Source organism: Nerophis ophidion, linkage group LG12, assembly GCF_033978795.1.
Source record: "Nerophis ophidion isolate RoL-2023_Sa linkage group LG12, RoL_Noph_v1.0, whole genome shotgun sequence".
In the NCBI taxonomy this organism is placed as follows: Eukaryota; Metazoa; Chordata; class Actinopteri; order Syngnathiformes; family Syngnathidae; genus Nerophis; species Nerophis ophidion.
Window position 1 is genome coordinate 28,971,778 of NC_084622.1, and position 14,266 is coordinate 28,986,043.

General features: G+C 37.1%; 1 protein-coding gene across 1 annotated transcript in view; it reads right to left on the reverse strand.

Annotated features, from left to right (window-relative positions):
* rapsn (receptor-associated protein of the synapse, 43kD) overlaps positions 1 to 14,266 on the reverse strand; it is a 31,187-nt gene that overhangs the window by 10,675 nt on the left and 6,246 nt on the right. The window contains exon 3 of the mRNA XM_061917289.1: positions 10,229 to 10,387. Within this exon, the coding sequence (XP_061773273.1) occupies positions 10,229 to 10,387 (159 nt within the window). The remainder of the gene's footprint in view (positions 1 to 10,228; positions 10,388 to 14,266) is intronic.

Genomic DNA, 14,266 nt, shown 5'->3' on the forward strand with positions numbered 1-14,266 from the left:
TTCATATCATAGCAGTTTTATCCCATTTCTTTGTTCTCCGCTTACATATATATGTGTGCGTGTGTGTGTGTGTGTGTGTGTGTATATATATATATATATATATATTTTTTTTTTTTTTGGGGGGGGGATTTTTTTTTGATTGATTGATTGATATTTTTATTAGTAGATTGCAGAGTGCAGTACATATTCCGTACAATTGACCACTAAATGGTAACACCCGAATACGTTTTTCAACTTGTTTAAGTCGGGGTCCACGTTAATCAATTCATATGTATATCATAAGTGAGTTAACAAATATTAAATAAATGAATAAATATTAGACATTTAAACATTTACACAATAATTAAAGTTCTGATGAATAAAAACTTAAATAATTTATAATTCACCTAGGACAGGGGTGTCCAAAGTGCGGCCCGGGGACCATTTGCGGCCTGCAGGTAATTTTTTAACGGCCCTACGGCCCATTTTAAAAATATGATTAAAAATTTTTTAAAACGTAAAAATTAGGAGCAAACGGGTGAAATGTAACAAGAAAATGTTGCAATGTTTACTCTAATAATTTCTTTCTTTAAAAAATAATAATGAATCAAAATCATTGTCATTATGAATTATTGACCTATTCAAGGCTCCAATTACGTCACGTTAAATTTTCCACTTTGAGATATTTTTTGGGGAAAATGTTGCATATTTTGTGTTTACCATATAAAAAACTGAGCTGTTTTTTTTAAAGAAGGGCCTAAAATGAACCATCAAAAACATAAACAACAATAAAACTTATAATTGAAGAATAGATCTGAAGTTGATCTCGAGATTATTGTGTTAAAAGTCAACAGTAAAAAAAATGGATAATTCATTTTGTAACACTTTACTGAGTAGGACCCTTTTGGATCCCCAATAATTTTAGTGTGATCTGTTTTTAAGTGTCATTGCTCAAAAAATAATAATTAATTAAAATAAATGGTGTTATGAGTTATTGACCTTTTTAATGCTCCAATTATTATATAATGTCAAATATTCCGCTTAAAAAAATTATTGGGTGAAAATATTGCACATTTTGTGATTTTTCCATAAAAAAACAGTTTTTTTTTGTGACAAAAAGAGCATACAACTTAAATCTTTAAAATCATTATATTGCCAGATAGACCTAATGTTGATCTAGAGCAGGGGTGTCAAACTCAAATACAGTGTGGGCCTAAATTTGAAACTGAAGAAAGCCGTGGGCCAAGGTTGAACAAATTACCTTTTAGGTGGTAGCGTGTATTGTAGTGTCCCGGAAGAGTTAGTGCTGCAAGGGGTTCTGGGTATTTGATCTTTTGTGTTACGGTACGGATGTTCTCCCGAAATGTGTTTGTCATTCTGGTTTGGTGTGGGTTCACAGTGTGGCACATATTTGTAACAGTGTTAAAGTTGTTTATACGGCCACCCTCAAGTGTCACCTGTGTAGCTGTTGACAAAGTATGCGTTGCATTCACTTATTAGTGTGTATAACCCGCTTACATTATGAAGCTGTTTGTATGGAGGATAAGCGGACGTGACGACAGGTTTTAGAGAACGTTAAAGGCCGTGCCTTTAAGGCACGGCCCCCAATATTGTTGTCCGGGTGGAAATCGGGAGATATTCGGGAGAATGGTTGCTCAGGGAGATTTTCGGGAGGTGCACTGAACTTCGGACGTCTCCCGGGAAAATCGGGAGGGTTGGCAAGTATGAATATTAGCGGTGAATGCGGTGTTACAGCGGCACAGCCACTGCATAATACAGGCGGGCCAGCTCTAATGTTAATTTGATATTGCCTCAAGGGCCAAATGAAATTACATGGCGGGCCAAATTTGGCCCGTGGGCCAGAGTTTGACACCCATGATCTAGAGATTTAAAACTTGAATAATAATAAAAAAATAATACTGAATAATGACAAATTTGTAATATTTTTTTGACCAAAACCCTTTGGAGTCCCTGGGATCAAGGTTGAGTGGAGGCCGAAATTTATGTTTTTTATACATATATTGTATTGTTTTTTAAAATTAAAAATTTAAATATGGCCCCCGCTTGCTTTGATTTTTCAGTGTGCGGCCCTCAGTGGATAAAGTTTGGACACCCCTGACCTAGGAGATGAATGAGATGTTTTTTTAGAAGGTTTAAGATGTTCATCATAATTGTTCTTCTGTGTACTTTGTGAACACGTGTAGTTTGAACAGTGTCTTTAACTGAATCATATTGGTGCTTTGTTTGATTTCTTTGCTTAATCTATTTCATAATTTAATTCCACAAACTGATATTTATGTGGAACATTTTAATACAAATGTTTGAAATGAGATTTTCTTCTAAGGTTATATTTCTCTTCTTTGGTTAAGAATTGTACATTCTTGGGTAACAGGTTATAGTTTGCTTAGAACATCATTTTAGTTGTTTGCAAATGCACCAAATTGTTGAATTTCAATAGTTTTTTATTCAGAAAATAAAGAGTTTGTATGTTCTCTATATCCAACACTATGTATTATTCTAACTGATCTTTTTTGTAAAACAGTTAGTGAATGAAGTGTGTAGTTGTAGTTGTTTCCCTATATTTCTACACAATAACTCAGATATGTAACACTAGTGAGCAGTAAAGGATATAAAGTGATTTTTGGTCCAAAATATACGTGGTTTTATTCACTATTGACTTATCTCTTGCCACTTTATGTTGTATATTTTTACAAGATATTTCCAGTTCACTTTATCATCTATTATTACACACAAAAATGTGTTTTCTTTTACGCTTTCAATAGTTACTCAGTCTATTTGACTTTCTATTGTACTGTTACCAAATAGCATTTTTTTTAGTTTTGCTGAGATTCAAAGATAGTCTGTTTTTGTCTAACCATCTTTTTAATTGGTCCATTTCTTGTTATTATTTGTATTAACTTCTGTGTGTTCTCTCCTGAACAAACACTTATTTCATTTGCAAATAATACTAACTTGAAGTCCAGAGCTGCATGCGGCTCTTTAGTGCCACCTTAGTGGCTCCCTGGACCGCTTTCAGAGATATGTGAAAATGGAATATGAAGAAAAAAGAAGATATTTTCTGCAGGAAAACAAACATGACACCAACCTTCTTAATTGTTAGAAATCCCACTTTTTATGTTATACATGCTTCACTGATGAGAGTATTTGGCAAACCCCGTTTTGTCCTACAAATTTCAGCGATCGATGAACTTATCGTAGTTTGTTTACATGTTTTTGATTGATTGAAATTTTTATTAGTAGATTGCACAGCACAGTACATATTCCGTACAATTGACCACTAAATAGTAACACCCGAATAAGTTTTGCAAGCTAATCGATGCTAACATGCCATATAGACTAACTGTATGTACACATTGCATCAATATGCCTCGTTTGTAGGTATATTTGAGCTCATTTAATTTCCTTAACTTACGTCCTCCCTCTATTTAATTTATATTTGCATGTCTTATGACATATTATCTGTATGTATTATTGGCTGCATTTCTCATAGTTGTTTGTGTGTCATGTTGTTCCAGACCCCAGCAAACGTTACCCAGCTTGCAAAGATTGTAATAAATCCATTAGAAGAAAACAGCCTGCCGTTTCCTTAAACTTGGGCACGCACATCTATACCTTTGGCCATTCTGAGCCAGTAATTTCCAGAAGTTATATCATCCTGTGAGAAGCCTCCATTTTATTATTGAGTTCCAAAGTTGACTAAAAATTTAAAATACAATATTTCTGTCAACAAAGATTTGCATCAGCCTTTGATATTAGGCTAAAAATAGCTTAACCAGACACTTATAAATTGTGTTGCCTTCATTATAACACTTACCATATTTCCTTGAATTGCCGCCGGGGCGCTAATTAATTTAAAACCTCTTCTCACTCCTGCGCTTACCAAAGGCATGCGGTAAAAGTAAGCATGTGCTAATTATTTTAAAACCTCTTCTCACTCCGGCACTTACCAAAGGCATGCAGTAAAAATTTGATGGTGATGTAAGCTTGGACCTTAAATCCTACTGAATAGCTCTTAATCTTCTTCTCTTTATGCGATTTCAAATTGCCGGTATTGAAATCAGCCTCCTCCATTTTGAAAATGATGACAGGGGAAGTGTCACTCGTGATGTCACGAGTTTGACCGGGCGGTAATACAAAGCATGCGCTAATTATTTTGCGACGCGAATTTGACCCGGCAGTAATTCAAAACAGGCGCATACTATATACCCTGTGGCAATTCAAGGAATTACGGTAAATAGGGCTTTTATTTTTTTGCGGCTTCAGACAGATTTTTATTTTTTTTTATTTTGGCTCTTTCAACATTTTGGGTTGCCGACCCCTGTGTTGGCCTAAATTGATTTATTCTGTCTATATCCAAGATCAACAAATTAAAGGTAAAATCACATACTCATTCAATGAGCTTGAAAAGTTTCCAGTTAAAAGTATCTGTACCAGTATTTGCCATTTACAGTATTTACAATTGGTCCTCGGGTTACGAATGCAAGTTAGGTTCAGTTTAAGTCAAAACTTATAGCTAAATTATACAGAAACTAACAGCTAAGGCCTTCACACTGTACACATAAAAAAAATGATAAAAATGGACGAGATTTATAAAGCGTTTTTTTCTATTGACTCAGAGTGCCTGACACTGAGAAGCCATATGTTGTTCAGTCCACAGTCACACTTTGGCGGTGGTGAGTTAAATTTGTAGCCACAGCTGCCCTGGAGTAGACTGACGGAAGCGCGGCAGCCAATTTGCGCCTCCGGCCTCTCTGACCACAAGCAAACATTCCTACACCAGTTTGAGCTGCACTGGAGGCAAGGTGGGTGAAGCGGGTGGGGGCCCAAAGACACAACAACAGTGACTAGGAGGGCGGAAGCAGGATTCGTACCAGGAACTCTCAAGTTTCTGGACGTATGCTGTTAGCAAAATTTATGTTTTGGTACCACAATTTTAGCCCAAATTGTTGTGTAGTAGTTGCTCCCTTAAATGCCTGTGCCTTGTCACAAATAAGACACTTTTATGGCCCTGCTACATTCCTGATGTCCGGTGGAGATGTCTCTAACCCCCACCTTCTCCAAGGACAAAGAGTGCTCTGCTGTTGAAATATTACCAATGTATGTTGTATTTGTATTTTTTGCTGTTGAAATCTTACTAATGTATGTTGTATTTGTCTTTTTGGTCAAAGGTTATTTTCCAAATGGGTTTCTTTTATGATTGATGTTGTATTAACTGCCCTAACCAATGCTTTCCTACCCACAATCCCATAGTTTGTATTTGCCCACCCTCTTCTCTCTTCCCTTCCATCCTGGGAGGGCCTTTTTGCCTAAACCCTTCCCCTCCCTCCTCATTCCTAAAAGCAATATAAGATCTGAAAGTTCTTTAATCACGCTTGCTCTCACTTTCTTTTGCTTCTTTCTTTCTTTCTGTAGCAGCGTATACCTTTTTCCTCTGCAAATCTAAAGTTATTTTGAGATCTCAAATAAATGCTTAAAAGACCTTAGCTTTCTCTAGATATTTCTTTGTAGAATAGGAAAAAAATTTAAAACAACGCTCTGCCACCTGAGCCCCACACACATGAATCACATATAAAATACAATAATTAAATGAAACAGTAATAAAAAAGAAAACACCTGTTTACTCCTTATTTTGTTGATTTGTCAACTGAACATTGTACCATGTTTATTTTAACCTCATGTTTCACTTTGTTTTTCTTTGACACGCTTCCACCAGAAAAGTCTGCCTCATAATTGGTGGACATAATGAAGGGTCAAAAGGTAAATTAAAGAGCAAAATGTGATGCTGTCCTTCCTAATGTAGCGAACACGATTGGGTGTTACTGCGACTATGCATTTTTCTTCCGCATGCACATAACTTGTCGTCTTTTTTTGTTGTACAGTTTATGAATACTGCATGGGAGTGTGTTCGTTACCGAGAAACAACGATGTAAACCGAGTAACACCTGCACGTGATATTGGATGCAGCTTAGTCTAAATTACCCAAGCACAAGAGGGCACCTGTGCTTTTGTAACGTTTGAAGAATTGGAAATATAATTTATATATATAAAAAAAAAAGTCCTAAATGTTAGTATAAAATAATAAAGCAGTAAAAGTTAATATTAAGGTTGACAGAAGCAAATTAGGACACCCCTATCATAATTACCAAATGGTTTTTCACCACACCTAGTGTGTGTGTGTGAGACAATCATTGGTACATAGTTTGTCCAACCTGGATTGCGGCGAACCTGACTTTGAGCACTCCACTCAACACAGACTTAATCTGAGCTCCCTTTTAGGTATTCACACACAGCACCAACATTTTAAAAGGTAGAATTATTATAACTCACTATGTGTGGCTACATAGGAGAAAGTTATGTAGAAGTTTCACTTTTGCATCTCAGTGCATTCAAAGACCCTCCATTAAAGTTACAAAAGGAGCCGTAACTATATTTGTTAAAGACAGGTTGAAGGCTTAATGCCTGTAATTTCCAGGAGATGCACTTACAATAATATGATCATAGTAATAGCTAGGGTGTATATTGTAGCGTCCCGTAAGAGTTAGTGCTGCAAGGGCTTCTGGGTATTTGTTTTGTTGTGTGACGGTGCGAAAGTTCTCCCGAAATGTGTTTTTCATTCTTGTTTGGTGTGGATTCACAGTGTGGCGCATATTTGTAACAGTGTTAAAGTTGTTTATACGGCCACCCTCAGGGTAACCTATATGGCTGTTGACCAAGTATGTAACAATATTGGGTGGAAATCGGGAGAAAATCGGGAGAATGGTTGCCCCGGGAGATTTTCAGGAGTGGCACGCTACATTAGTGTCGGTCATGCAAGGCATTTATAGCCCAGGTTGGAGTTGTGTCAGGGAGGTTTGGACATTGTTTTAATTAAGGCTGTGAAGATTGATGGGCCACTGAGCAGTATCAGCTGATTTTCCTGATTAATGTCTTTCAATGCTAATAACAAACACCGATCCCCTCTGGCTGACACTGAATTTATTTTTAGTCTTCTGGTTGACTAGCTAGCAGCTAATTATGTATCTCCATACACAGTGTGGAGATGCTCTCATAGGCTAATGATATTCACCTCCATTATGGAAAATAAACAGCATTTCTTAGTATTTGAAACATCATTGTCAAATATCATTTTCACTGGAGGACTAGGGTAAACATGTTACAAACAATACCAAAACATAAGTGCTTCACTGCTTAGTATTGTTTAAAAAGTGTAGATGGAACCATGTCAGAGCAGAAAATAAGCGGATATTAACAAGAATTGAACAAGTAGATGAATAAGTGTCTAGGGAGGATGATTCAACAACTGTTGCTGAGTCAGCATTGTTGTAGTCAGTACACTACACGTAAGAGGAGGGCAGATTGATCCATAACTTGGTGGTGTTGATACCAACGATACTACCAGTACATGTACAGTACAGGCCAAAAGTTTTAACACACCTTCTCATTCAGTGCGTTTTCTTTATTTTCACTGAAGACATCAAAACTATGAATGAACAAATGTGGAGTTATGAACTTAACAAACATGTGAAATAACTGAAAACATCTTTTATATTCTAGTTTCTTCAAAATAGCCACCCTTTGCTCTGATTACTGCTTTGCAAACTCTTGGCATTCTCTGGATGAGCTTCAATAGGTCGTCACCTAAAAGGGTTTTCACTTCACAGGTGTCATAGTTTTGATGCTTTCAGTGACAATCTACAATATAAATAGTCATGAAAACAAAGAAAACATATTTAAATGAAAAATTATGTCCTAACATTTGGCCTGTACTCATTCATCCATCCATTTTTCTGCCGCTTGTCCCTTTCGGGGTCGGCATTTTTATTTTTCTCCCAAAAAATGTTCTGCTGTTTTTGTTATTATTTACAAACTGAGGAAATAATTAACAGGACAGATGTAGACTTTGAAGGCAACAACCAAATGATTTAATTGAGTAGATAGTAGTTGTTGCTTTTGTTATTGTGTACTATTTACTTTGTTTTGCTCAAATAATTGTATGTAAGAAAAGAGAATACCGTAATTGTGTTGATATTGTGAAACTGTCAATAGCACTTACTATAAATACGAAAATTTACAGTTAATACGTGTGATTGATCGTTTGATCTAACTCATGGCTGATCGGTGACACAATTGGCAGCATAATACCTTGATCGGAACATCCCCAAATTTGTTATTTTGCACTAATAAATTAATGAATAATTTATTTCCCATGAATTTGATTTAGTACAAAACATGCATTAAACTTAGTAAGTTAACAAAGTTTCGTAATTAGTCTGCTGACATTTGCAGTAACATATTGTGTCTTGTCTCTTTTTTTTTTTTTTAAATCTAGATTATAAAGGACAAGCTGTAAAAATGGATTATTAATCTACTTGTTAATTTACTATTAATATCTGCTTACTATCCACACTTCTGTTAAAATGTATCCATCCATCCATTTCCTACCGCTTATTCCCTTTGGGATCGCAGGGGGGGCTGGTGCCTATCTCAGCTACAATCGTGCGGAAGGCGGCGTACATCCTGGACAAGTCTCCACTGCATCGCAGGGCCAACACAGATAGACAGACAACATTCACATTCACACACTAGGGCCAATTTTTAGTGTTGCCAATCAACCTATCCCCAGGTGCATGTCTTTGGAAGTGGGAGGAAGCCGGAGTACCCGGAGGGAACCCAAGCATTCACAGGGAGGACATTCAAACTCCACACAGAAAGATCCCGAGTCGGGGATTGAACCCAGGACTGCTCAGGACCTTCGTATTGTGAGGCAGACGCACTAACCCCTCTCCCACCGTGAAGCCATGTTAAAATGTAATAACCATTTATTCTTCTTCTGTTGTTTGATACTTTATATTAGTTTTGGATGATAGCACAAATTTAGGTATCGATCCGATACCAAGTCGTTACAGGATCATACATTGGTCATAATTAAATGACCAATGTATTAATGTGTTACATGCATTAAATATTTATATTTCCTGGGTTTATAAACATAATATGATTTTTTTAAAAAGGAAAAGAGATTTTGTGACAATAAAAAATATTGATGTAATCATAGTAGGTATCAAAAGAGTGGCTGTAAGGTGTCGATCCACCCATGGCATTTATTTACATTCAGGCACGCTAACTTTTTTTGCTAGCGGTGACATCGGTGAGCTATTGTATCCCCCTACCGTGTGTAGTTACGTTGATCACCCCCTGGGAGGTGAGGGGAGCAGTGGGCACGGGAATCATCTTTGGTGATTTAACCCCCAATTCCAACCCTTGATGCTGAGTGCCAAGCAGGGAGGTAATGGGTCCCATTTTTATAGTCTTTGGCATGACTCGACCGGGGTTTGAAGTCACAACCTACCGATCTCAGGGCGGACACTCAGACCACTAGTGAAGCATGTTTAGCTATTCCAGGGATGATACTTATAAGAAACTTACTTTATTTGTCGCCATGGAAGCGAGGATTAGTGATTTACAAGTAGCAAAAACACTGCTAATTTCGGATGGATGTTCACTGCTAGCTAGCTCGCCATGTTTTAAAGCACCTCTTCCTGAGGGCCTTTCAGTTTATCATCACTTTTTAGACCAAAATGCGTCCGTTCTCCTTTTTCTGTCCACACACTGTGTCTGCCTGGAAGTACTCCGTGATTGTGCGCTGCCGAACATGCTCGTTCTCGTAAAACCAGCAATGACGTGGTGTGTCTTCATGCCCGGGAACCGGTACTTTTCAAACAGAATATAGTACCATTTTTGATTCATTAGTACCACGATACTATACTAGAACTGGTATACCGTATAACCCTACTCCAAACAAAAGTCTGCTTAGGTACCCTGTGAGCAACCATGTTAAAGGCTCTACGTTGTTCATTTTGAGGCATCTTCCTCTGTGCAACGTCGCTATTCTAAACATGACAGGATGTGTAAATTGTTTGGCTAAATGCGTGTGGTAAACGTAATAAATCTGAAAAAGCATCCTGCTATCTCGTTTCCAGAGTTTTGCGCGCCAAGGCAATGACATCAAGTTATTTGTGCGTCCCTCCACCCCCTTCCAGTACATAATTAGAACAGAGAGCGGAGACTGCAGGCCTTCTCTTCATTAACACTTTAAACCGGGCATATTTTGGTCCAGGTCTAAGGTCTGGGACAAGAGAACAACTGGCGCTCGCACCTGTTCCACTGCATGTGGAACTCTGACATCAGGATGGGCCAAAGACATCTCTTAGTGTCTATAAGCTCCTACCTCGCAGCATTCCATGGCGTCCGGCAGGCGCTCCAGCTTCCTGTAGGCCACCGACATGTGGTACTGGCTCATGGCGCGATACTTCAAGCTCCAACCTTTGCCGTAGTCGTTGACCAGCTCGGCCGCTTTGCAGGGGAAAAACAGAGCTTTCTCGTAGTCCTGGGAAAGACAAGTAGAGATGGAAGCATCCAAATAAAGACACTTTTGTGCATAACATAAGAAGTGAGCATTCTCCACATGCCGCCTGGTCACAATGCCAGTGAAACCAAATCCTTCGCATAAAGCCGGGGGGGATTACGTTTACAAATCTCTGATGTCAAGGGTACGGCAACACCGCCCCCCCGCCCGCCTCCTGCCAGAGGGGGCCGCCGAGACCGACAATGCCCACTACTAACAGTCGCTTGTTTGGATGCTCTGCAGCGTTATCATGCTGTGCAAATGCACGCCGTTGATTGCACCATCGAGTCACACGTGCGACACGACGTGATGAAAGATCAGCGTTCTCACTGCCAAAGACACAATCAAAGCACGGCAAGCAGGAGCAACAGTTGGTTCAAATGCGGCACAGCTGAGCTAATATTCTAACAGATATCAGTCCCAAAAAAACAAATATCAGATGATATCGGTTTGCATCTAAAATTTCCGATACAGGCAATCCTTGTTTACTTGTGCAAAGTTGGACACCCAGTTGACATTTAAATGTCATCCAATAAGCACACAAAGTTGGGATTTTTGTGTCTTTTAGTCATTTACAAAAGATGAGGCTAGCAGCTACACAACAGTTAAGCACACAATTGCACACATGCTAGACATACGTGTCTTTGATTGAACAAAATTGCAGTCTAAAAAATTTGGTGATATAAACAAATATCAAATAATGATAGTTGTACACTACTAATATATTAGAAAGTATACATCAGGGGTGTCAAAGTCAAGGAATGAATGATCTATGGACCCAGGGATGATATTTGATTAGTATTAGATCCGGCCCACAGGCCACAGCCGCCTGCTATTGTTTTGCACGCACCAATACTCCCATCAGTGTTGGCGCTAGGAATTTTCAAATTGGGGGTACCAGGGACCCCATCAAGTCATAAAAATGGGGTTCCAGGGACCCCATCCAGTCATAAAAATGGGGTTCCAAAGTAAATTTTTGGGGTCTCACTTTTATTGTAATCGTTTTGAAAACAAACGATAAATGTATGCATTATCCTGTTATATCTCACATTCTATATTGTGTTTTGGAAAAAGGTTGTCATAAATATTACTTAATTCATTAAAAAAAATACAAAAGATAAAAAAAATTCATGCATATGTAAATGTATTTAGTTATAAACATTCATTCACTTTCTTCTTTCCTTCACGGATCTAAACTTTACCGCTGTTGGTATTTTTTTCTATATTTTTATTGTAATATTTTCAGAATGTGTTTGTTCCATTTTTGGCCAAAGTAAAACATAGAAAACAATCTGAAGTTGTCTTTATTTTTTAGTTTTAATAACAAGATTTTAATAGTCCAGCCTGCGTGCGCACAGATTTTCCTCCACGCGGCCCCTTAGCTAAAATGAACTTGACACCCCTGATATACAGTAACAAACGTGTCCGCATTATTCAATTTACTGCATCATGAGTTTGACTTCATGAATTATTGTGACCATTACATTTTGCCAAAAAACAAATGACTAGCGATGTTTCGATCTGATATTGATATCAATCATATATCAGTTTAAAACAACTTTTGGTTTATATCGGCTTGAATGTAAACCTTACATTACAAGCAGTCCTGCAGCGCGTTTACCAGAGCAAAACCGGACAACCAGTTTAGATGTTAATTGGACATCCAGTTGGTATTTTCTTGTATGTCAGTGAAGTCACTAACCAAAGGTAAACATGAAACTAGAAGCTAGCAGCTACACAACAGCTAAGCACACAAGCTATTGATTGATTGACTGATTGAAGCTTTGATTAAAAGATTGTATGAATCGATACACTTTGTACAGTACAGTACATATTCTGTACAATTGACCTTTAAATGGTAACACTCCAATAAATTGTGCAAGTTGTTTAAGTCCGGGTTCATGATAATCCATTCATGGTATAAATATAAACTATCAGCATAATACAGTAATCACACAAGTTAATCATCAGAGTCACTAATAGACATCATAATGTAGGTAACAACTTTGAAGGATAGTTACAGTAAGCAGTAAACGATAGAAGCATGAGAAAAAGTATATGCAATTATTTACCATCCGGGGGTGGGAGATAAAGCACGTAATAAGTGTCCATAATTGAACAAAATAGCAGTCTAAGACAAGACGATTGTCAAAATAAATAAGATTCAAATAATTCTGGTGGTGTATTACATATACAGAGTCTCCAAGTCATAAGTGTAGAAAACATCCAGTAACCAACGTGTCTGCATCATTCAACCCACTGCACTACGAGTATGAATTAATGAATTATTGTGACCACGAGGTATCGCCAAAAAATAATCACTAGGAGTGTCCAACAACCAATATTGGTATCAGAAACAAGTCTGATATTAAAAAATCACAGGTATTGTATTATTTATCGGTTTGCATCTAAAATCGCTGATGCAAGCAGTTTTGGTGCAAATCCGGACAGACGGTGAACATTGCAATGTCCCCAAGTATGCACACAAAGTTGATCTTTTCTTGTATTTTTGTGAATTTACAAATGGTAATCATGAAGCCTAGTAGCTACACAACAGCTAAGCATATAATAGCACACAAGCTAGACACATACATCTCTAAAACATGACATCTGTCAATACAAGCAAGTATCAAAAATACATATAGTTGCATACATTACTTACAGATACAAAGTCTCCAAGGCAGAAGCATGTGTAAAATATGTCCAGTAACAAACGTGTCCGCATTATTATGGTTATAGTGTGACTTAATAAGTTATTGTGACCACTAAGTGTCGGCAAAAAACTACAGTAATTGCCACTTCACAGAAATTTAAAGACAGCATATGTCCATTCCAGTTAATAAAAACGTTGGGTTTGATAGGTGAACAATCCAATCCACTTTATTTATATAGCACATTTACAACAAAATATTTCCAAAGTGCTGCACAACATTAAAAACAATATTCAAATACTATCCTGAGCTCCACCAATGTCTTAATAAAAACAAAAAATAAAAAATAAATACATAAAACCAATATAAAATAAATACGATTAAAAACCATTACGAAAAATAACATGGCTATGAAGGTGCCAGAATAACGTTTAATGTTGCTTCTGCTTCATACCTAACATTGTTCTCTGTTTGGGTAATTTCACTAAATTTGGTCTTTTCTAACAAAATCTAAGTAAGTATGTACCATGACTAGTACTAATATTGTATCAGATTGATTGATTTTGGTCTTGGCCAACATTCAAAGCTCTATCATGAATATCTTATTGGAAGTGGAAAAACACTTACAGTATATAACCACACCTGGAAAGTCCAAATTAATGTATGTAAGTAATGTAACTTGCACAAAATGTCAAATTTCCATCATGCATGATGAGAATTAACTCATGAGCGTAAGTTTTGTGTTTTTACAACTTATTTCCCCAAAACAAGGCTTTTTAGGGAAGTGCGTACATCAGAAGGTATATAGAGATTGTAAACAAGCTGACTTATATTAAAATGTTGAAAAAAAATGTTTTAGTGGTTCACTTTTTTCACTTGCAAAACATTAAAATGTCTAAAGGCAATTATATCCAATTTAAGAGTGTTGTATTGTTTTACCTTTTAGATTAGATTAGATAACTTTATTGTCATTATAAAAAATATTAACTGTGATTAACCTTTATTCATAAGCGTATTTTTTGCTTTTACCTTTTACAGCGGTCGCTTCTTTGAAAACCGAGATAAGAGAGGCACATCCGCCTTTTAAATGCCACATTACACCTAAACAAGGAGCGTTTGATACAGTTTATTTTAGAGGTGAGTATATCTGGGCATCTAATGATTCGATTAAAAATCGACTATTGAGCCATCTTTAATTTATGTATATTGA